At 41.0% G+C, this 25592-nt stretch overlaps 1 protein-coding gene across 1 annotated transcript in view; it reads right to left on the minus strand.

Annotated features, from left to right (window-relative positions):
• Nucleotides 1–5260: 5260 nt before the first annotated feature.
• Nucleotides 5261–25592, minus strand: part of LOC133348492 (kinase suppressor of Ras 2-like) — a 45248-nt gene continuing 24916 nt past the window's right edge. The window contains 17 exon segments of the mRNA XM_061561331.1: nt 5261–5398; nt 6586–6715; nt 7465–7596; nt 8022–8155; nt 8743–8839; nt 10010–10191; nt 12920–13108; nt 14770–14824; nt 14923–14989; nt 15862–15903; nt 16529–16715; nt 17561–17661; nt 19377–19438; nt 20229–20312; nt 20725–20794; nt 22067–22248; nt 23374–23510. Of these exon segments, the coding sequence (XP_061417315.1) occupies nt 5261–5398; nt 6586–6715; nt 7465–7596; nt 8022–8155; nt 8743–8839; nt 10010–10191; nt 12920–13108; nt 14770–14824; nt 14923–14989; nt 15862–15903; nt 16529–16715; nt 17561–17661; nt 19377–19438; nt 20229–20312; nt 20725–20794; nt 22067–22248; nt 23374–23510 (1989 nt within the window).

A 25592-nucleotide genomic window follows, 5' to 3' on the forward strand; every position in this document is an offset into this window, starting at 1 on the left:
AGAAGTAAAGGTTGGGTCAAGATTTCGGATGCAAACTTTATTTAATGTAAACAATGACAGGTCCAGTGAACACAAGGGCTTCAATAACAATAACGGCACATGCTGGAAACATTGATCAAATGCATCACCAAACACACCTGAAAATAACAAATACGACAGCAGCGACACAAATGCAAGGACATGACGACCCTATAAATATCTCTTAACTTAATATGGTAAATCAAACAACGCACGTATAGAAAATATTATAAACTTTGTTTTATACAAAATGTACAGTTGATGTAAAAGATTCAGATGGTGAGATAGTCACACCTCCCCAACTCAAACTGTCAACTTTGTCCTAATGTGAATGCACAATTAAGACTCCGAAAGAAGTTCACAGCTTTAGTACATTAGTGCCAATATCATGGCATCAAGCTAGAATTAAAAACGTGCAACGTGATAGTTTAAATACGGGACCCAGTTACACTCAGCTCCAGTAACAAAATAAATACAGTAAATGTTAAGAAAGGCGAGCTGTTAACGCATTTAAGATCCACAAATGAATACCAGAGTATGGTTAAAGTTAACAAAAAATGTCGGCCAATAATGTCAATTTCAGTAATATATTGTTTATCTCAGTTCAACAAAAAATTGTAAGCATCTGGAATGTTAAATTACACTGTCAGTTATTTATAGTTAAGTAAATATGAAGAAATGGATTCGATTCATTACATGATTTCAATGAAGTGCTTTTTAAACGGTGAACAATTTAAAATCGAATGGAAGCAATTTTGGGCCACTTATTCAATTGTGGAAAATGTATGTGACATATCTGTGATCCGTTTAAACTGCATGCAGGAGAAAGTCACATTTGCTCCATACTGAAACTTTTCACGTCTTATATACAAACAAAATGGCAACCAACAAAACGCGTTTTTTCTTTCAAAATGTACACGAGTTTACCCAATTTTAAATATACGCCATTGTACATCTTGTCTTTGCCATCAAATGGTACGTACAAATTGTTCACAACACAACTCTTCTTTGCAGTGACCCAGACACATTCAGTTTATGCTACGACACTACTTACATTTCTCTTCCCGCTCACACCCCAACCTATTTAGATTTTCTTTTTAAAAAAGACACGGTTTAAAATTAACATTGCAGTTATCTCGTTCTGCAATTTAAACAAAACCATGCTAATAGTTTGGTCCCACTCAAAGTTGGAATAACAGATCTCATTGTACATGAAATTAAACTCAAGCCTTGAGCCTATATCATTATGCTAAGACATACACCCCCCCTTTTGTTTTTACTTCATATAACATTTCAAATACATTTCCATATTGCTGATTTTTATCGCAGCCCTATAGGATCAAGCATCTCGTATAGAATCTTTTCTCAACGCAAAACGCCACATTTTTTTTTCCTACGCAATGCCACTGCACCACTGCAAAGGAAATAACCTAGGGGACAGTTAACATGCACACACAAGATCTTAACACAGTTTCACAGTAACAATTGCTATGTTATAGTGCAACATTGCTCTGCTACATTTACTTTTATTTTTTTTCTTTAAACAGAGCATAAACCACTATAGTCATACCTATCCATTGTGACGGCTTTTAATCATGATGAACGCTTGCATGAAAGGAAGCCACTGATAAAAAAAATGTATAGCATTTGGCTGGCCACTGCGATTTGTCTGCAATCAATAATGAAACATGGCACGTTTTTTTAAAATCTTAAATCAAACACATGATAGAATATTACACCTTTGTATATATGTTTTACTAAATGCAATGTAGTGGAAACTAGTCAAAGGCATCAATGTCTGTGTAGATATTTGGCACTAGCTACAAACATGATTTTCGAGTGATACAAATGCATTGTGAAAAATAAACTATGTGCTGCCTCAGTAGTTTTGGATGCAGAAGCGATGTTTTTTTCTTTTTAAAGAGTGATCACCTTCCAACACCAGTCTGTTCAGCCAAACAGTGTGCGTATCACGCGCAGTTCATGTGCCCGAGCTTCGTGTCAACACACGCGGACGTTGAAACTCACCGTGCAGAAATGGTTGGGGATTTTAATGAAGCCAGTCATTTCGAAGCCAGCAGCTGTACTTTCTGCATATTAATCTCCCCGGAGATTGCGTTAACGGAATGCTTTTGACGTGTTCTGTAGTCGATTGTACTCAATAGTAAACCCGACGGCTCCACAGAGGCCACACGGCCAAACATGTATTCTTTTTCGTGAAAAGGAAATGCGTTGTGACAGAAATATATATTTTAAAACCTTTCCGCGGTATTTTGTGGCATTGCATGGCAACAATCTTGTGCTTGGAGCCACAAGTCATCTTCCAAAAGCGCAGTGGTTTCTCCAGTGAAACAGACAAGTTAATTCCGAGTTGTTCACGAGTTCGACTTGCTTGTTGCTCATATACTGATTTAGACTTCCCTGTGCCTTGTTTCACGTGACCCAGATCATGCTTCTCTGTCACAGAAAGCCTCGTGTTGTACTTGAAGGTGCAGACGAATGGTCTCCGTAAACTCAACCGAATTAATTTGGCTGTTCCGAACAACAAATTCACAAGTAAATCTGTATTTCCATCGATTTCATCAATAATTATCTGTTCCTGCAGTACTTTTCAGAGTCTGTAACAGCCATGAATGCGTGTATAACATATTTTTAGTTGAGCAGTTCGCTTGAAAACATTTGTTTCTTCTCGTGGAAACTTCATAATTGGGCAAGCAGAGCTTTTCCCCGGTGCAACAGCTTTTGGTTAATCTCTAAGCTATAAGTATTCAACAAGCTCGGAGGTTACTGAAGAACCCCACGCATAAATTACAGCGAGGACAAAATGTGTGGGTGGAGGTGCAGGGATATCAGTAAATACGCTCACTTTCGCCATGAGAGAAACAGCACGGGAACTGAAAAAGGAATATGCAAGATAATGACAAAGCATTGCCAGCTCGATGCAGAACAGCATACTTGCACATGCTTCAGTAACTTGCTTTGTTGTAGTAGTATCTTCCAACAAGGGTTTTTTTTTTTTACACGTTACACGTAAGTTATTTGTATGCATGTCTGTACATTTCCCCCACACCTCCCACATTTATTAAGTTTTGTCATTGTGGTCCGTTTGAGTAACCGCCATGACACCTGCTCCTGAAGCAGCGAGATGCTATAATCTGCAATGGAAAAACAAGAATGTTAGATCAGGGGGAATAAAATTAAACTCCAGCATATAAATGTGATGAAGCTGCATTTCGTGAGTTTCATTAACAACAAACAACAATAACGTAATTCTGAAAGGTACCGTTGTTGGCATTCCAGCAGTATTCAGAGGCTTATGTATGCGACTCAACTTGGGTTGTTCTATCTTCTTGGTTCTTTCGGTAAAGTCACGTAGAAGGGAAGTAATAAAATAATAATAAAAATAAAACATAATGTTTTATTTGTATTATTTTATTACTTCCCTTCTACGTGACTTTACCGAAAGAACCAAGAAGATGAATCCCTGCAGTCACGAAAGCTTTAAATCGAAATTTGGGTTGTTCTAATTGAAGTGACATTGCACAGTATAAATATGTTTAAATGCTCTTTACATGGTTATTAGACAACTAATACTGGTAGGAACGAAGTGAACCAGCCTACAATAGATTATATCGTCCGTCCGTCCGTCCGATGTCCGATTAGGTGTAGCAACAACGCCCCCTACTGCAAACACTTGGCAGGACCCTACAAAAACCTTTAGACTCAGTGAGGCTTTCCTGGCTAAACAAGTGTAACATTCCCTTATAATTCCCTGAGATAGTTTTTTAATTCCCTGAGATAGTTTTTAATTAAAACATTTAAATTAAAAATTAACTCATTCCCTGAGATAGTTTTTAATTAAAACATTTACATTAAAAATTAACTCACAGCGGCCTAAAGCCTACAGCTAGGCCTAAAGCCTAGAACTAGGCCTCAAACTCGCCCTTCGTATCGTATTTGTTCGTTCCTACCAGCCCACCCCGCAGGGACCTGTTATTCAGTAAGAGCAACTGGAGCAGGTTGCGACGTAAGTGGGTCCCAAGGTTGCGGGAATTTATCTTTCCGGGGCGCGCATCTCCAGAGATATCTTCAACATGAGAGAGATGTTGTCGCAAAGCGGTGCGCTACCAGTGTCAGAGAACGGGCCGCAGAAGAATATATCACAGACCTGCTTCTCAACCACTCTGCACGTGACCTCTTATGCACGTAAGCGAGTAGTGTCCATCACATAAGTCACAATTAGATAAATATATTTTTTATTCTAAGAGAGAATAATTAAACCAATTTATGTGCAAAACCCGAATTTAATATACCAGTTGTGTGTGTGTGCAGTTATCGGTGCTTGAGACCACCAACTCTGCTACACTTGAGAACTCAGTTTATTACCTTTCCTATACTTTGCACCCCTCTCGTATTTTTGTATTATTTGTTGTAGTAACGTTCTGACCCGCCCCCTATTGGACATCTGTGAAAAATAGATTTACAGCTCATTGGACTCCTGCAGTATAAATAAATATTCTGATCCTGATATGAATGGACATCTTCCTGCTTTGGAACCTAGCAGTGCCATCTCAGCACGCTGAATCACCGGGTCACTTCATCGATGCTCATGATTTAAAAGTGAATTACATTCCTTTGCATTATGCCGAGTATTTCAAGTGGCAGACAGCTTATTTTTAATAAAAAAAAAATCGGATTTACCTGCCAAAAGAGCACCAGCCAGACCAGTTACCAAGTAATTTTTAGTTTCCTGCGTGATGAAGAAAAATGCTTGAAACTGAGAGTGCTATGTATATGAATAGTCCGTTAATCAATCCACTGCTAGATGAGGGCATGCAGGTGGCAAACGTTACTTGAACAAACCTCACCATGCTTGTCAGTGCAGATTGAAGATGGGGAGGGGGGATATAGATCAACAATGGATATTGATGCATTACCCTCAACTTTCCACAAACCTACTGCACCTGTTTTATGCACAGTGGTCAACCCATCCAATCGCTTGCCAGGCTCAACCCTTCTTAGCTTCGTAGGTCTGACCGGATTTGGTACATTCTGGATGATTTGGTCAGAGGCAAGTGTGCTGCAAACCAAAACACTTCTCAACAATATTTCAAGATGTTTTGCCACTGTTCTTATGCTTGCCACGCGCAGTCGTCCGTCAAACAAGTGAAAAGGCAGGACAATTTTTGACAATCGAGCTATTGCATTTCAACTGCCAGCATCCACACACACAGTCAAGAACTCACTCTGCAGACTTCCAAAAGTGGCAGGGATGCGAGCGGCGGCGATTCAGTTTCGGAAGTTTTTCAATCATTTCCATCAGCTGCGTGAAGGTCGGTCTCTCCTCTGGGTCGTTGGACCAACATGCCAAGATAATGTCCTGAAAAATACACACACACATACACAGGTTTAGACACATTCATTCTGCTGAACCTACCTTCATCATAAACAAGTCTTTTAATAGGCAGACAATGAAATTACCTTTGCCTGACAAATGGTTTTTAATACACATTTCTTGCATTATAAGGATATGTAGAATAATATCGCATACAACGATTGCACATTTTAAAAAGAGTTACATTAAATGTGATGATATATTACATATGCAAATATACAATTATCCTATACATTGGAGCCACGGATTACACATTTGCATGATAATGGAAATTGTTACTCTAGCAACTACCAAACATAACCGCCAGTAATGACTTGCAATACCCTGGGTTCAGCACCATATACTGGAGTCAGGATTACGATTTGACAAAATTACCCATGCTGCTGGTTTTGCCAATTTAAATTACCTCTTGCAGAGATAAAAAAAAATCATATATTGTTAATGGGTGCTGAATAATATGTTGAGCAAAAAATACAACGGGAGTATAGGTCACGAGCGCACATGTTAGTTTTACATTATTTACTATCTAAGGGACTTTCTCACATCTGTTTTACTCAGGCAAGTAACCAATTGACAAATGCATTTACATCCGAGTTAAGTTATTTCACAGTTCAAATTCAGCCTAAAGGTTTCTAACAATGTGCCTGCATTAAATGATTACATTGGCCAATGTAATTCCAGGCGACTAGCCCAAAACTCAAATGCTATGGCCATCTTCTTAGGATTGATCACATTCACGAATGGTCAGGGACTGGCACGACCATACACCTCTGTGGCAAATCAGAGGAAATCTATGGGGTAAATTGCTTAAAGCTGCAGTTGAGTGGCAACTAGGACCTCGGTTCGATTCCCAACTGAGGTGTCTTTCTGCGTGGAGTTTGTATGTTTTCTCACTGTTCTGCATGGGTTTCCTCTGGGTTCTGCGGTTTCATCCCATAGCTAAAAATAAATATACAATGGAACTGGTGTTGGACAAACGTCCCAATGCTAAGAATTCCCGACAAATCACTCAATTGCAATTACACGATCAACATCACCCCCTGCTGCAAAAACTTGACAGGACCCACACCCTGAAAAAAGTGTCTGGAGACTCGGTGTGGCTTTCCTGGATAAAGGAGCCATCATAAATAATAAAACAACAAAAACATCTCCAAGTGGAAAGTGTCACGTACCAAGATCTCCTTCACCATGCTGACAGGCGTAGGGTCTGGCTTCAACCCATTGCCCACCTGCCAGATGATAGCCTCTGCGGGTTGCCCATGAAAAGGCCAGTCGCGCGCCTGCAGCTCATACCAAATCGTTCTGCAACAGACGAGAGCATTTACATCAAGTGTAAAGATGTCATTGTTTGCACACTTAGTAAACCGTGATTTCAATTTGCTGTATATTATTAATCACGTGACAAAATATGACCAGGCTGCAGTGTCTCCCACCAATGTGGCCTCTAAATGCTTTACTTATCAACATCTTCCGTAATAACACGTCAAATTATGAAGACTGCCGCAGGCTATTTCTAGACTAAGAACATATTCCTGCGGAGGGAGCTGGTAGGAACGTTGGGTTGCTCGGTCAATGGCCAGGGTCAACGGCGGCGTGGTGTATTCCGCAAATATGCCCGACTGTGAGGGCAGGCACAAGCCGGCGTGAGTAGGTTAAACGTTGAGTTTATAAGGGCACCACGGGGTAACCAGCCCCTCCCCACCCAGCCCCACCCCTCCCCACCCAGCCCCACCCCTCCTCACCCCCCACCCAGCCCGACCCCTCCCACCCCCCATCCAGCCCCACCCTCCCCACCCAGCCCCTTCCCACCCTCCCCACCCTCCCCACCCAGCCCCTCCACACCCTCCCAGGCCCACCCTCCCCACCCAGCTCCTCCCCACCCAGCCCCTCTCTCCCCACCCAGCCCCTCCCTGCACGACGGACGGACACAATAATCCCCTGTGGGCTGGTGGAACCAGTGGGTTCCTACCAGTATAAAAAATGGACCAAGATAATCTGTCTAGAATACTGTGGATGCAATCAGCACAGCCTCAAAGCTTAAGAGAGCGCACCCAAAGGCGTAGACATCGGCAGGCTTGGAGAAGGGAAGCTTGTCTGCATCGATGGCTGGCGAGAGCACGCGGATGATCTCTGGCGACAGGTAGCAGAGCCAGCCATGCGGGATCTTCAGTTCGCTATCCCTCCTGTTTTCACAAAGCACAGCGGTGGGCACCAACGTCGTCAACTAGGCATTCTTAATTTATGAATGTCATAATTAGTATCGTGATGCTTGCAGCTGCTCGTGATGAAACTTTAAACATGTTAAATAGTGTGAAGTGTTCTATGTTGTTGAGCAAATCTGAAGTATAAAAGCAATCGTCACGGAATTATCTTACATTGTCAGGGACGAGTGAATGTTAAGTGTTACTATTGTAGCTAACACGTGTGGTTAAACTTATTATGAAAGTGCATTAATTAATACACATTAATACATTATACACTGCCCTTGTAAAATTATTCATATGTTGGTGGCATATGAACAGGTTTAGTAATGAAGAACACAGGGATATAAGTCTGATGTATAATTTAGCAGATGCAAATCATGGTAAGTTATATCGTGACGACATACCTGCCATCCTGCATGACCCCGGATATACTGAAGAGCCCGAAGTCTGTTATCACCACTTTTCCATTGTCATAGAAAATGTTCTTGGACTTTAGATCTTTATGGATAATCCCTTTGGCGTGCAGGTACCCGAGTCCCTGTAAAACGAAAACACACTTGAAATAGAATCGATCTAAAAAGGAATTCTAAACGTCTTGAGAGTTATCAGAAAAGAAGGTTCAAGATTTCAAGTTGTTATCCTTGGTCGGGATTTGCAATTCAGTCCATTAAATGTCTTTGCTATTTTAGATAAAACATTTTAAACTGTCATAAGGCGTGCAACGATTGAACTAATCGATTCAAATGAATTCCTATACTCACAAAAAATACATTACACTTTGTGTGAGAAGCACTTATTTAAGAAAAAAATATACTGTTACCTACACATTAATGAACAACAACAAGAACCTACAAAACACAAGAGACATAAAACAACCCGATAATATAATTAATTCTAGATAGCAAATCACGACAATTTTTTCAAATCGCGAGGCAGCTGAATCATTGCATGCCCAGTCAGCCATGATCTATCCACTGCTGAAATAATAATTTCCCACGCAGTTACCATCTCTCGGTAGCCACCTACAAATGCCAGTGTGCAAAACAGTTGTAAGTAACAATGTAGTGTGCCACAGTGAAATCTTCTTGGAAAAAGTGGAAAAAAAACAACAACACATGCCCCTACCTTGGCAATCTCCTGCGCAATTTGCCGAATCTTGTTGATGTCCAGGTTGGTTTTTGAATCTCGTACGTAAGAGTACAATGTCCTTCCTTTACACAAGCTGGTGGTGGGGAGTGGGTGAATTCAAATCATAGCATTAAGTTTCTGTACTGATTTAAACAGTTTCGGAGCACATCATTACCGTTTTAAATGTCATTGCCCTTATAGCAGTAGCTGATTAATCTATTCACAGCACTGTTGTCAAAATGTTCTGGTCTTAGTCTTTCCACTTATTGGTTTCACAATTAGACATTTCCAACAGTGGTGGTTAATGAATGAGTATCAACAATAAGATAATATTTTTAGGCACGTTGCCCCACAGCCACAACTTGCCCAAAGAAATCTACACGATCAACCAAGGCTATTCACCGCGACGTTAGGAGATATTTTCCCAGCCCAAGGAATGCATTGGTATTACTGATATCCGTTGCAATTTTCAGAAACCATCTTCCAAAATAATTGTCAACTTCTTGGTTCTTTTGTTAAAGTCACGTCGAAGGGAAGTAATAAAATAATAAAAATAAAACATAATAAATTATTATTTTATTACTTCCCTTCGACGTGACTTTACCGAAAGAACCAAGAAGATGAATCCCTGCAGTCACGAAAGCGTTAAATCGAAATTTAATTGTCAACTTGTTGAAACGCGTCGCACAGCGTTCGCTCGCTCTCCAAGAGAGATCGACTCGGGAGGAGCGAGGAACCGCGTACGGGCTGTGAGCGGGGAAGGCAGCCACGCGGTGGCGATTTGGCGCCAACGCCGCTGCGAAAAAGCCTCGGTCAGAGTTTATGTCCTTGCATCACAGATGCAAACAGACCAGATAATACGTAGATAATAAGTCTACGTGAAAGTGACCTAAATTGTTCTTCTTCTTGGTTCTTTCGGTAAAGTCACGTAGAAGGGAAATAATAAAATAATAAAAACAAAACATAATAAAATAATTCTCACGACGTTTCGGCCACAACGCAAGCAGCCTTCTTCAGGTGGAGAACAGGTCTGTCGAGAAGGCAGGGTCTGCCTTCTCGACAGACCTGTTGTGGCCGAAACGTCGTGAGAATTATTTTATTATGTTTTATTTTTATTATTTTATTATTTTCCTTCTAAGTGACTTTACCGAAAGAACCAAGAAGATGAATCCCTGCAGTCACGAAAGCTTTAAAACGAAATTTGACCTAAATTGATTAACCCCCCCCCCCCCGCCCGCCTCCCCACACACATTGTGTCCCGCACCTCGTGACGATAGCCAGGTGTGGGGGGTTCATGCAGGCTCCCATGAACAGCACCACGTTCTCGTGCCGCGTCTGCCGGTAGGCCATCACCTCCCGCTTGAAGAGCTTCACAAACGCCTCGTTGTCTCGCTCCATCTCGATGAGGCGGATGGCCACTTGGCCGTGCCAGCGCCCACGGTAAACCTGCAACGGAGCACAGCAAACAGCTTGTTGGCATGTTTCTGTGTTTGCTTTGTGACCTTTTTAAACAATTTATAGTTAAGTCCTGATTATCCGAGTTAATCGAAGGGAAGGGTAGCCCCGGATTAAGACAAAAACACGTGTAATATGACGTTTCGATCGCAACACAAGTGGTCGTCATCCTGATGACGACCGCTTGTGTCGTAGTTTTTTGCTATTTTCTTTGAACCTATCTATGTGACTTTACCGAAAGACCCAAAGAATATTAATTCCTGCAGTCACGAAAGCTTTAAGTCAAGATTGAACGTATAATACAAAATACAGTAAAACCTTGGATTGCGAGTAACTTGGTCTGCGAGTGTTTTGCAAGACGAGCAAATTTTTAAAATAAATATTAATTTGATAAACGAGTGAGGTCTTGCAATACGAGTAGTACGTGTATACGCTTTGTCTGCCGAGCGTCACGTGATCACAACTGATATCCGAGTGTGCTTTGGATTACAAACACGTTTCCGGAACGAATTATGCTCGCAATCCAAGGTTTTACTGTATATGGAATATATACGTATAAAAATTAAGATTATGAAAAGTGTATGCATTGTTTACCTACATAGAATGTGGACGAAAAGGTAGAATTTGTCACTTGTTTTCATTGTTTTGTGAAGTAATCAGTTTACTTTCCGACAGCCACTATGACGTTATCCATTGCAATTCACAAGTAATCATGTCACGTTATAGATATATTCAATGTTATCATAGATTGGCCTGTATTCTATACACCTTGCTGCTACATGTAAGTGAATATTGTTAGCTAAGTTGTAAATTGCTTGCGGAATGAGGGCCTCCGAATTGGCACGGTTAGCTATTTACGGTAGAGAAAGAAGTTAAATATACGTAACGGGTTCCGGAGACACTTGTAGAGGCAACTTGTTTATTACAACCCAACACTCCAACTCCAACAGCACTCCAACAGTCCAACTCTCCAACACTCCTGATACTCTGTTACAACCTAGGTACACAGCCTAGGTACACAGCCTAGGTACACAGCCTAAATACTCTACTCTGGCTACGCTCTGGATCTCGCCCTCACAAGGTCGTAGAGTCGGGAGTTCCAGAGTCCCACCACTGGCTCTCACAGCGTCCCAGGGTCCTCCGATGGCTGGTCTTGGGTCTTGGGTCTTGAGCTACGACTGGGCTGATCGTCCAGGGAGCTCCGCTTTTATGCCCAGTCCCCAACGAGGGATGGGGCCGTGTGCGCCCCCAGATATCCCACAGAGCACACACAGCCCCCCCCTTTGGCGGCGCCAAGGGGATTAAGCGCCTGGGAACTCAACGCCTGACGCCAAGAGGCTTAAGCGTCTGGACCCGCCTGGGGTCCCAGAGCCCCCAGCAGCCCCTCCCTTCTTATGTCACTACATATACATATTAATGCAGCCAAAAATTTAGTATTGTAAATCAATTATTACATGTCCTAGGGAAAAGGTGAAAGTTCCATAACTATTGTTGTTGCAAAAATGAGTCGTAAAACAATTATGGGGCAAGATTGCATCCAAATATTAATGTAAACATGTATTGGTTAGTAATGTATTTAATGACATTCCTCACATTAGCGTTCCAAAATGGAATTTGATTGTTTTTGTTTACGTTATTCAGGCATTGATGGAAATTCGTAAATGCATTTACTATGAGCACTTTGCAAATCAATTATCATCATCATCATCACCACTTTAATATGGGTTTCTGAAAAGTTATCGTAAAATAATTGACAGTCATCATTTGCACAGTAATTGCATGCATAAAGAAATCAAAGCATGAAGAGCACACAGTTACAAAAATAGAATGTGAAACATCTACCCCAAGGCTGACAGTGATAAAAGCAAATGTTTTATATTGCGGTTATTCATGCATTTAAGTGTCCATATTCACATTTTGTATTTAATTATTTTGTCTTTTCCTTTGGGGAGCAATAGCAAAGTGGTTGGCGCACACTTCGCTACTAACCCGGTGAACATAATTCCATCCTTGTTCAGTTAACAGCGGTGAAAAATATCTTCAGAATCAGAATCTTGTTTTATACTGGCGGAATCTGAAGAGCTATGAAGCTCAACTCAGCCTTAAAGGAATACTGGTGCAGTTTGTAAACATCAGCACTGGCGAGACATTGGTGGAGAGGCATAATGTGAATCTTGGCACACGACATGACAACCTCACTTGACATGGGGTGGGGGGTGCAGTGTAACTGAAGTCACTTCTCAAGTCCTGGGCATTATCCTTACAGTTACGAGTCACACGTGTCTACAGCCATGGGAGAGGGTTGCACCCTCTCTCATGATTGTTACATTCCAGGACCATGATAGACGGTGAAGGCTTAGGGAGCAGGTTTCCATCCAGGGGCGCTGCGGTGGCGAGATGTTAACTACCTCGCCTAATACGCACGAGGTCGTGGGTTCGATTTCGACTCTGATACCTGTACATTTGGAGTTTGCATGTTCTCCCCATGGTCGTGAGGATTTTTCTCCGGGTCCTCCAGTTCTTCCCTCCACATTTATAAACATGTGTTTAGAGTATTTGGCTGATATAAAATTCCACACGATGAGCCACTTCGGTGAGCTATCATTTGTGGCCAGGTCACTTCTGAAAAAGAACTATCCAGCTCAGTGGGCCTTACCTGGTAAAATTAAAAGTTTAGTTCAGATCATAACTGATGATGATGGTGCCATTTTCGACTTACTTTGCCAAAGCGTCCACGGCCGATGAGCTCATCGACGGCGAGCTGCTCGTAAGGGATGTCCCACTCCTGCAGGAAGATGGTGGTCTGGCTCTGCTTGCGGGGCAGGTTGCGGAGCGACAGGGCGTCCGGGAGGTCCTCCAGGTCATCCTCCTCATCCGACAGTGGCTCTGGATCAGGACTCGCCTCAATCTGCCAGTGGCCACGTTCACGGAGACGCGTTGCAGAGAAAACGGCCGATCCCATCGACGATTAATCACGTACAAGTGTGAAAGATGTAATAAAAAAAATTACGGAGTTTAATGGGCATAAAGTTCAAGGCATTGTCGGTGAATGTTACACACGTTGTGTACATTTTACTGGAGAGCACCTTGAATCAATCCACAGCTGGATGAGGGGCCTCCTAACACCATGTGAGTCATGGGGTTATTTGACCGTACATCACCACACTGGTCAGTGCGGATCGATGAAGGCAGCATAGACGTTGTAGCATGGTATAGCACAACAATGGATTTTGTGGCACTGCCCTCTGCTGGCAACGTGGCCCCACAGCAACCTACAGCGCCTGCTTTATTTATGGTGGTCGCCCATCCAAACACTCGCCAGAGTTAACCCTGTTTCACTTCTGGCTGATTTGGTCATAAAAAATAAGAATTTTATCTTCTGCGAGGAAAGGTTGTTTCCCAGATTGCTTGCTGTGATATATTATGATACATTAATAATCAATATCGCTGTTGATGGGCAGCGGTAAATTACATTCGGCTCATGCTAAACACGAGAGTTAGAGAAAGTTGAAGTCTTATTATGGCAAGACAGACAAAATAACAAGACAAAATAATTTTTTTCTACAAAAACGTTTACATTCTATAACTAACCTATGGATGAGTCTCCAACCTGGCTATGCCTATGGAAGAGCCATTGAGTAGACTGTACTGCCACCTTGTGGAAATGTTTAAATGCATACGGTTCTATCAAAACAAGTCAAGTCAAAGTGATTTCATGGTCAAATAAGCCTTGAGGTGGTGTTTCATCACCTGTTTACAGCCCTGAATCAGTGGTGGAAATTCCAAATTCCCTTGGCAGGAACTAGTCTATCCACAGGACAATTACTGCTGACATCACCACAAAGTGGTACTCATCAACACCAGAGGGATGATGGGCTGAGTCAACCTCCAACCAGAATATGAACTTGTAAACCTTGTATTTGTGAGCCACTCACGTCTACAAAACTGCTGGACATGTTGGGATTTAAGGACAAAACTGCACTCTTTTTCCCCCAACATGTTCTTTTCACAGACTATCTGGCAGCTTAACGCTATATAGAAATACTAAACACGCAAACAGATAAATTAAAAGTAATATTTATAGACACACAGGCCAAAACCACGGTGGGCAAAAATACAAAATGTCACAATGTTGTAATTGCAATGCAACAGATGTCTAATTTGTATATTCTGTAATGATTCTAGATTTGAAGCTTTCGTGACTGCAAGGATTCATATTCTTAGGTTTTTTCGGTAAAGTCACGTAGGTAAAAAATTAAAATTAATAAAAGTAAAATTAAAATAAAATATTATTTTAACAAATTTTAATTAATAAAAATAAAATAAAAATAAAATATTATTTTATTTTACTTTTATTAATTTTAATTTTTTACCTACGTGACTTTACCGAAAAAACCTAAAAATATTCTGTAAATGATTCAAAAAGCTCTGCAAGCGTGGCAGATAATTCAGCTTGTAACTGGGGGGGCTTCCCTTTAATGTTAAAGCTCACATGACACACCGATAATAGCCCTGCCACTTTGCGATACAGAGATGACAAATGGTGATAAAGAATGAAGTGGCTCATACCTCAAGTATTGGCAGATTTCCAGGTAAAGGAGGTGGAATCTGATTTTCATTTGACCTACAAAACAAATGCAAAAATTCATGTTCCCAGCGAAAGTTTCAAAGCAAAAGGCTCCAAAAAGATTAACATTATGTCGTTGTATTCTGGATACATACTCATTGTCGGAGTTGACTGGATGAAGGATCACTTGTGGAGTTTTCTTGTGAATCTCAGGAGACACATCTATCCAAATTTAAACAAAAAGATCAGCTTTGTTACGCTTTATCATCAGTGTATGAGTGGACGGGAGGATGGTGACACTTGTGAAAAGAAAAATAACAACGGCATGGACCTTTTAAGCTGCTATTTAGTAACATTGATATAATTGCATATTTTTATGTTCTGTTCATAAATCCTGCGCATCGTGACTTTTGTGACGAGAAAAATATCGCACATTTCAAATGATAACTTTAAGTTATCGCAAAGCTGTGATGAAACAGAATTTTTTGGTGAACGTCACATAACTTATTGTCACGTAAAACATCTTCACCACCACAATGGAGATTCATAACTCAGGTCACATGGTGTGAGATGCAGTGCGGTGTGTGTGTGCTCATAGGATGGGTCCAATTCTTACCTAAACTACACTTAAACTAAGAACATACAAGGACAACAAAAGAACACACTTTTTCTTTATGGGCCATACATTCAAATTATCATTAAAATCATGATTATGGCATCAATAGTTCTCACGAAATGTTTCAGCAACTTCAGTCGTAAAAAAAAATACACTTTCATTATACTTTTCTAGGCCTTGACCCCCCCGCCTTCTCTCATGAACTCTGAGTTGAAAAAGAAAAAACATTTCAGGTATTGCCTCATTCCTTCTGTCCATAAAATCCATAAAATCAGGTCTTGTATCATAGTTATGGAAATGTCTCCATTTCATCGATTAATCTTCCTCTTGACATCACTTAATTGACGCTGAAGGTCCTGTTACGTCTTGTTACGTATGCTCAGCAATGCTGTGTAACCCCAGCCTTACTCTGTATGCCTACGTTTTTGTTTATTAATTTTCTGTAAAAGACTTTTGAAAGATTTGCAAATTAACTTACCTGGGAAAACAAATTGCTGCTTGTGTTGAAAGCAGTGCGCTGCTGATGTGAGAAACAGCAGTAAATACAGACACAAACAAAGAGTTAGCATACACCTGTGGATCGAATCAGCAGGTGAACATTTGCTCAGTATTCAATGGATGTATGCAATTTGGTGAGTGAGATTAGTGTGATACAGACACAGTGTAAGCAGGAGACATGAGTAGAGACAAGGAGAAAGAAAGACAAAAGAGATAGTGTGTATAAAGCAAGTGGCCTCACTTAGGATGTGAGATATGGTGTAAGTGAGAAAGGGCAAGCGAGACACAGGCCGAGACCGAAGAGGACAGCAACAATGGCAATTAGGCGAAGACACTACGATGAAAAGCAACAATGATAGTAATGGTAAAGTGGTCAGAAAAGGAGGCATAGCAGTTGGCAGGGGTTAAGTAGAATACTGATCACGGTGATAGCCACGAGTGGAATTTATGGCAAGTGGTCATTTAAACACCATCATTTATACTGCTAGAGTAAAAAGAAAATGCAAACAACAAAATCTGCCAATAGCTGACATTCAAGTAGTTGAGGTTTGCCAATACTTTGATCATTTACCGGAGAATGGAGGAAAACAAGAGTGCTTAGAGGGCACAACGCAGAGCGGATGACGGGCGCGTGTGCGTGGAGCTACCGGCGAAGTTGAAGTGCGGTTTGGCGTGGCGCACGGCTTGTGGTGACGGGTGGAGGCAGGGAGAGGGCGGCGTGGCGCTCGGGGGGTTGGAGATGAGGTGTGGAGCCGGTGAGGAGGGCGTGGATGAGGTGGTGCTTGATGGGTTACTGCTGGAGTCCGGCTGGTAAGGCACCGAAATCTGGTCCTGCTTTAAAAACGAAAGTGGAAATGCAAAAAAGATTTACGTTAATCTATGTGTCTGCCAAATGCAGTGGGTAACCTTGCTGTGGCACCCGTTACTGTTGACATTAACAATGTAAACAAGATGCACGACCATGCAAATGAACAAAGATTTGGCAGTCCGTGCCTGGGAGCTTCAAGTTTACCCTCCGACTCCTTGTGTAATACACGACACACCTATTCACTAAGTTGAAGAACACGTACAAATACAGCTAAATGCAAAGATGTGTTATCAAAATAATAAATATATATACGATGACTAATCTGCGACTGTATTACTTAAGGCTACTTTCTTGAACGTTGTAAGGCATTTATTCAGACTATGAAATGATATTGCCTCCACACATTTCATACACATAAAAATCTAGTTTTGTTCACTGATTTTTTGCTGCACCAAAGTTGTCCAGAAAACACAACATTTTAACCAAATAATTTCAACTCTGCAGATAAGGCTACTATGACAACATCAGCAAAAGTTTACAATGTTTGGAGTAAAGGTAAAAGGTGTAGCCTGGGCTGCAATGTCTTGCTCATGGCACTGCTGGTGGAAGGGCCTCTAATAAAGAGAGCTCCTGAAAGGCCCTCTAGATGGTGTCTGGCCTACTCTTCCATGCTGGCAAGAAGTCTAGGAAATGGTGGGAGTATTCACTACACGTAACGTGCTGTTCGACTGTCGTGAACCCATTTATACGCCGAGGTGGACTGAGGAGGGAATGATTTAAAAAACTTCCGCATCGTTTCAACTACCGCGCCAGGACATGGAACTGGCGACTCCCCTAGATGTATGTCGGAGATGTTAAAGAATAATGGTACCTTCTCTCTGGGCAGCGTCTTGCTCTGATGCAAGTCAACCATACGATGGGGACGTCTGTTGTTCATGTCGCAGGGCACAGACTCTGTGCGCTTTAAACCCGCTGCACGCATCACGAGAAAAAAAGGTCATATTTATTTCATGATAAAATTAATATGGTTAATTAATGTGGTGTTTATGCTGCTGTGGTAAATCACGACAATGAATGTGCTTTGGGAAACCATATTTAAAACATTTGCTATATTTATTGATTAAAACAGGTTTAAAAAAAAATGCAAACCTGTTACATATTGGCCGACTACAAACCAATCGCAAAGAAACGCTAAAATAAAAACCCTGCACACTGCAAGCTAATGTAAAATAAGTCAAGGGAAGGTTTCTCATGGAAACATTGAGCTAAAAAACTAGCCCTGGTTGCTAAGGATTATCTGGTGCTGATAACAAAGGACCATTAGTGCCCTGTGCTGACCTAATGCAGCCATTTTGTCGATGTTGCGATATTGAGTTGTGCAATAAGCCTAAAACAATATTAATGTTTTGTTTTATACAGCGGCATCATTCATGCAAATTGCATCTCACAATTGCTGAGAAACCACAGCCAAGCTGGAAGGAAACCATGTGGTGAACCAGTGCCAACAAATCCCCAAACTCTGCAATTCTCTAGATATTAAGATGTTTTCAGCAAATTAATGAGTGTTGATATATGTAGAAGAAAACCAGAGCACCTGGAGAAAAACCATTCACACGAGGGGTAAAAACTAAAATTGTATCTCTGCGAGATGAAATGTGCATGAACACTAGATAAAACTAAACATTATTCTTATTATGAAATGCTTATTGCACAAGTGATTGCAATGTCAACAAAATGGCTGTCAGGTCAGCATAGGGCACCAATACAGAAAGCAAAGATGATATTAGTCTGCACTTTGCTGTATCTCCTTCTTCTGACCAGCCAGTTCATAATAAAGGTTTTTGGGTTACATTGCGTTAAATGTAAATGTGTCTTTAATCCACCACCATCCGACGCAGCTAATTATTAAGGTCTGTCACGTGAACAAAACGTGCCAATCAGCTATTACTTCAGCACATCGGTTCGATGGCGAGTAAACCAATAGCATTTACAATTGAGTAGGGGTATGGCACCTCGACGCCCATGGGAAGGGAGTTTCACATTTGTGTGGTGATCCACCAGCCCTTGCCTCCCCAGTGCTGGATTACAATCGCGTGCCGCGCACCACCGCTAAAGGGTTTACAGTTAGTGATAGGTTTTTACCCTTTAAACTGGTACAAAAACTGACACCTTTATACAAGGAATCATGTTTGCAATAACCACAACACAAGCAGTCAAATTGCAAACAAAAATAAACAACTCTGATAATGATATGCACTGTCCTTGAAGTTGATTGGTCAACACCCGAGACAGCTTTTCTTAGAGCCCAGTCTCCATTGGTGTTGGACCAGATGAGTTGTGCGCCATTTGGCGTCATCTGGTCCAACACCATGTGAGACTAGGCTCTAAGAAAAGCTGTCTCGGGTGTGGACCAATCAACTTCAAGGATAGTGCATATCATTATCAGAGTTGTTTATTTTTGTTTGCAATTTGACTGCTTGTGTTGTGGTTATTGCAAACATGATGCCTTGTATAAAGGTGTCAGTTTTTGTACCAGTTTAAAGGGTAAAAACCTATCACTATATTTTGCCACTGGTAAAGGAGGTCTCATAGTGGGTTTACATTTGTTTATGTTATGGTTTTACAAAGTGCTTTTACTACTGTACTTGTTTTTCGACCTGTAGAGTTTCAGAAAGCTTCCCACTTACGGCGTATAAATAGCAGACGACACGGAGGCGCTTCCTTTGTGCACTTGTTGTGACATTTTAACCTGCATTAAAACAACAAATAGGATTTGATTAAAATTGTTTAGTAGGAACGTGGATAGTAATTAACTGTTTGACAAGTCCCACATTTTTATTTTTACCAAACCAAAAAGAGGGAAGGGAAATTGCGACAACCACAACATTCTTCAATATATTCAGAAAAAGCCGACTTTGGATATAAATGCACCCCCCTTGGTAACAAGGCCATGTGTCCTTGCCTCAGAAGTTGCCTTTTTCCTTCCCCTACCAGTACAATGTAAGAATGTGTTTCTTATACCATAACTGTGCTTATACATGGTATCCATATATACAGTTATAGTTTCTACTGTACTATACAATATAATGTGAAGAATATATGAACGTACTACTGAGCCAAAACAAATGTGGATGCGTTATAGATTTTTACTGATTTTATCTCCAAAATGTTCATGAAATCCAGTTTTATGTTTTAGAATTTGCACACAAAACATGATGTATTAAATGTTAACCTGAAGAAACATTTACACAGTATAATTTTTACACGCGTGTTAAAGTTTGAGCGTTCTGCCTCCCCCCCTCCCCCCTTTATGTACCCGCGGCTTTGGAAACAACACAAACCTATTTGATTTTTATTTTATTTGTATTAATTTTAATTTCATTTTTTACCTACGTGACTTTACCGAAAGAACTAAGAGCATGAACACAAACCTTCTCCACAAGTCGAAACATTACCTCACGTAAAATATGAAAGCATATGTATGGATGTATGTAAAGTAAATGAACATGTTCTGCTGCGATTAAAATCGTTCCACTCACTTGCAGTTTTTACATTTAACGCCAAACAGCATTCCCTTCGCACACACCATGCAGGTCTGTGACATCCAGTATTTGGTCGAAAATCTACCAAGAAATGCAAACAAATGCAGCATTTACCAGTCGACCTAGATAGCAGAGCATTTCTACGGTATCACCAATACATGTTGAACCTGTTGTTGTTAAACTTCTTTCGCAGCGTATGTAGCCAGCCGTACTAATCGGAAGTGCGGTAAATTACTGGTGCATATTATTATTTTGCAATGCTTTCAAATAATTGTAATGGAGAAGATTTAATGACTCAATATATCAATACAATACTTTTTTGCTCCTTTAACAATGAGCCAAAAATAAACATACAAGGAGGTTAAACCTGTATGAAATCTTACTGCTGGATTTTTTTTAGAACTATATCTAAATCAAGGAGAAATTAGTAATTGGTTGAAACCATGTAAAAACAGCGGTGTTATTTCACTATCTACAAAGTGAGACTGCAAACCTGTGTTTTATTGAGTTTCCAAAGTCCCTGCGTGCATTCTGGGGAGACCATCGCGGTACCGTCAGTGTGTCTGGGTACAGAAACGGGGGTGGGGAACATAATTCTTAAGCCAACGATAATATACCGTAAAACTCGACAACCAAAAGATGACACAAACATCTTTTGGGAGATTATGACTGGTTGTCAAGTCACAAATATTGCTTTCTCAACAATCCAGTATTATGACGAGCAAAACACACACGAAATCTATCTACACCGAAGCACATGATGAAAGAACAATGATAATACCTTTGCCATCATTCAATAGATTTGAAAACTAAAAACGCATTACCCAAAACGAGTATGATAAAAATGTAAGTGATATGAAGTATAATTTGGATCAAAAGTATGAAAACTACATGAACAAACATGTTATATTCATGTTAATTTAATGGCCACCACACGCAAATATTCAGTCAAAACAAAGTGACGGCTGCTACATGTCACGATCATTCGTATTTCAATTCAGTCAGGAAGTTATTGTCGACTATAGCCAAAGCATAGCCAATAGACGTGTCTACACAAGGCAATTCATATAAAACTACACGAGTGCAACTCTAATAGCCTCGACTCTGAGCCAAGTAGAGACTGGCTGTAGCTCGCAAATGAATCTGAATGTCAAAAAAGCACCAAACATGCAGTTGCCCAGTTAGAGCACCATAATAAAAACTCAATTTTGAGACAACATGAATTTAAGTTGTTTCACATTCTGCACCAAAGTACACTTAAAAAAAGTAAACAAAATAATCAAATGGCGTAAGTAGATCATGATTTGGTCACCAACAAGTCATGATTGTCAGTATTCAGGGCCCGCAATTCCATTAAAGAAGCAGTTGTTTTTTCAAAATAATTATTATGGTCTCGCTTGTATTGTTTCTCATTCTCCCTGTGCCTATTGTACAGCTTTGTTTGCCTCACGAGCCCAAAATGTATCATTGCTTTGTGCAGATTTTACAAAGTGAATAATTAATTCTCGCAAGCATGCCTCGACGCACGTTACTAAGAGGTGAAGCATCTATCGATTTAACGCTTTCGTGACTGCAGGGATTCATCTTCTTGGTTCTTTCGGTAAAGTCACGTAGAAGGGTAAATAATAAAATAATAAAAAATTTACATAAGCAGCCGCCGTCCTCAGGTGACGGCTGCTTGCGTTGTGGCCGAAACGTCGTGATTATTATTTTATTATGTTGAATTTTTATTATTTTATTATTTCCCTTCTACGTGACTTTACCGAAAGAACCAAGAAGAAGGTGAAGCATCGTTACGCGGATAAAACAGTAATATTCGGACTGAGTGGCCTTACTCTGGGGAGGATCGTCGGAGATGGGTGGGGTGGTGGGCGTGTAAGGGGCGCAGCCACAAGCCTGGCGCGCCAGCCGCTCTGCAGGGTTTATCGGAACACGGGGATGCATGGGCAAGTTTTCGCAGCTCCCCGCTCCACCCTGAATTGCCGGGTTCAGGAAAGGGCGCGCCTTCTTGGAACCTCTGATAGTGTTTGTGGGGGAAGGGAGGGAAGGAGACAAGTAGATGCGCATGGAAAGGAGGAATGGAAGAATTTGACATTCTTTGTCACGTGAATACAAGCCAAGCAATGAGCAACACAGCTTGTTTTTTTTTTGTATTCTTTCACAACGCATTTCTACACCGCAGTAATCGTATAATTTTATCAGTAAATGAACACGCTGGCCTGTTACCACAAAAGTCACCTTTAATATATTTTATACTACAACTGGGTATGTGTGTGCTGGACACATGTTAAAACACCTTCTAACAAAAAAATATCACTTAAGTAGTCTATTTTAAATAACTCTATGTCAATTAAATGAACCCGTGCTGCCCTCTAGTGCTGATGTGGCTGTATAATCTAGCAACAGTTTTCGCAAAAGCAATACAAAATATAATACCAGCACACAATACTCGCGTGGCCTCAGGATACAATAACCACAAACTATTACGTAACACCTACCACAACAAGGTGTACCCAGCGGAAATGCTGATCTGGTAAAACCAGCTCATGAACTAAAACACTTTCGTAATGCTGCAATTATGTAACATTAATAATTATGGATCTTCAAAAACATGTTATTTTAAAGAATATACAATTCACACGTGTACGCTAAATCTGGAGTAGAGCAGAAAAAACATTCATAATAGTTTTTTTTTTAGTTAGATCGCGTAAATATGAATGTGTTGTTAAATCCATCACCACCCGACAGCCAATTAGTAAGGTTTGTCACGTAAACAGAACATGCCAATTCGTTACTAGTACAGCACATTTTTACTACAAAATGAATAGCTGCAAGGTTTTGAAACCTGAGATTGCAAGCACATTGTTTTTTTACACTGGAGGAACAAAACTGAAATGTAAATTTAACATTTAAAATATACAAGGCTGAATTTAACAAGATGTATTTAAATACTGTAACAATTAACCAAACTGTGCTTATTAGCCTGATATTCGATGGGGGCGGACACTTTCAATTATGGCAGCGCACTATCTCCAGTGATGCATACTGTTGGCATGAGAAAGCTGGGCGCACACAAAGCAAATCCCGCGCAAGAGATGATGGCGGCGGCGGCAGTAGCAGCACCACCAGCAAGACGGCTTACCGCATGTTGGTCACGTCCTCTATCCGGTTCGCGAGCTGAGACTCATGCGACTTGCTGCGATGCAAGGTCTGGAAGCCGGGGAGGAGGTGCACCAGCTTGCGTGACACCGGCGGCGGGGGTGTGCCGGGTGGCCGCATCTTCAAATCAAATCACCTTAAGTTAAATCACTCGGCAAGCAGTGCGGCACAAGTGTCACTAAAGAGCTTTGGGAGACTTTGTGCCTCGCCTGCCAATGCTTGCTAATAAAAGCACAGACGTACAGACGTTACCAGTAGAGCTTTGTTTAAAGCACATATTCTCGTCAAAAGAGATGAAGGGGGAGACTAGCGACAAAGAGGAGTAGCTTCAAAAATGTATTCGCACATTTCTGGAAGAACAAGGTATTAACACGTAGACTGAACATGAAAGTTGTGAGTAGAATGGTATTCCCAACAGCCCTGCACAGATATTTATCTTTGGCAATTAATAAAAAAAAACAGATGCAGCAAGGATAAAATCGCTCGAGTTGCAATGATAAAAGTGAAAATTCTCCATTCCCCAGAATGGAAAGATGGCCCAATTAGTCAGTCATGGAAGAATTACAAAGAATTACAAATATAACACTGGTCAACACACTTTTTCTGGCATAAGGTATTCCAACAGTTTTAAGGTAATTTTGGGGTGCTGATTCCAAATCTGGCATCAGTTTTTGTCTATCACATCAGGTTTTTGAGATATCAAATATTGCATTTTCAATAAAAACTGCAGAAGAAAAATATTAAATAAATGTGGATATCTACATAAAATTATATTATAAACACACTATCCTAAAAATACAGCACCATATTTTAACACTAAAGCAGTCACTGACTCGCAACAACTTGCAATCATAAGTGACAGAGTTAATTTCGGGTAAAATCAATGAAAATGGGGTATGCCGATAGCATAAAAATGAGATGTGATAGCGCAAATCTGAGATCAGATTTGGAATCAGCACCCTGAAATTAGTCTAAAACAGCTGCAAAAGTCCAGGCCAGAAAAAAATGTATTTTTTGTTGTTGACCAGTGTATAATATAAAATATTGAAGGATGTGCAACATGGAAGGATGAGCGACTGAGGACATTGACAATACGGAGCAGTTGTCACAGTGGTTTCCTAGAAAAGATGTGTGATGGACAGAGTATGTATATTAAATCAAATACCGTAGCCATTCCAGAAGATGGGTAGCATGAGTAGGGTGTTCACTTAAACGGGGGAGACTAAAGGGGATATGGTCTCGTGTTGCAGGATCCTTAATGTAGCACAAATACCTGGGCACATTATGGACTTCCAGAAGTGAATCTCACACCCACAAGAGGATTGTGGGACCCCCCCCCCCCCCAGTGTTAATCATAGCATCATGAAAGGCAAATGAGTCTACAGTTGTGACAACAATACCACAACGGGGAAGCAGGACCCTGGGCAATCATAGCATCACCAAAGGCAGAGGAACCACTAGAAGTATCAGGTAAGTGCAGTGTTCTTCATTGCAAGGTCCACGGGCCACTGCTGGGCCCCTGGTGGCCTTTGGTTCGTCCCCCGACAAAACACAATGTGAAAACACCCCATCATGCCGTCAAAACCAATGGTGGGCCTCACAATGATGTGTCTTATCGGCCAAAGTGCCCGCCCCTCCCCCCTCTAAAAATTCGTGAAGAACTCTGGGGTAAATTTCGATTTAAAGCTTTCGTGACTGCAGGGATTCATCTTCTTGGTTCTTTCGGTAAAGTCACGTAGAAGGGAAATATTAAAATTAAAATAATAAAACATAATAAAATAATTATCACGACGTTTCGGCCACAACGCAAGCAGCCGTCCTCAGGTGAAGACCAGGTCTGTCTACGTGACTTTACCGAAAGAACCAAGAACTCTGGGGTAGTGGGACCTGGGCAATCAAAGCATCACGAGCAGCCAATGGCATTCACAAACATCAAGAAAGGAATAGCTACTGCTCAGTAATCTACCATACAAGAAACCACCAGGGACTGGAGAAAATACATTAACATGACGTTTGATACGTGGAAAGACTATAGGAAAATATGTCTCGAGCATTCCAGGAAAGTGTTCCCGAGAGTTTTGCTGAATAGGGTGAAAGAACGAGCGCGTTTAAGTGTCAGGCGCCAATCCCAATTAAGGAAATATATCCAATGTGGGTTTAGAGCAGACAGAGGCAAGCAATAGAGGAGAGCTGGTACATGGG

Source organism: Lethenteron reissneri, chromosome 27, assembly GCF_015708825.2.
Source record: "Lethenteron reissneri isolate LAM-NWPU_2019-01 chromosome 27, ASM1570882v1, whole genome shotgun sequence".
NCBI lineage: Eukaryota > Metazoa > Chordata > Hyperoartia > Petromyzontiformes > Petromyzontidae > Lethenteron > Lethenteron reissneri.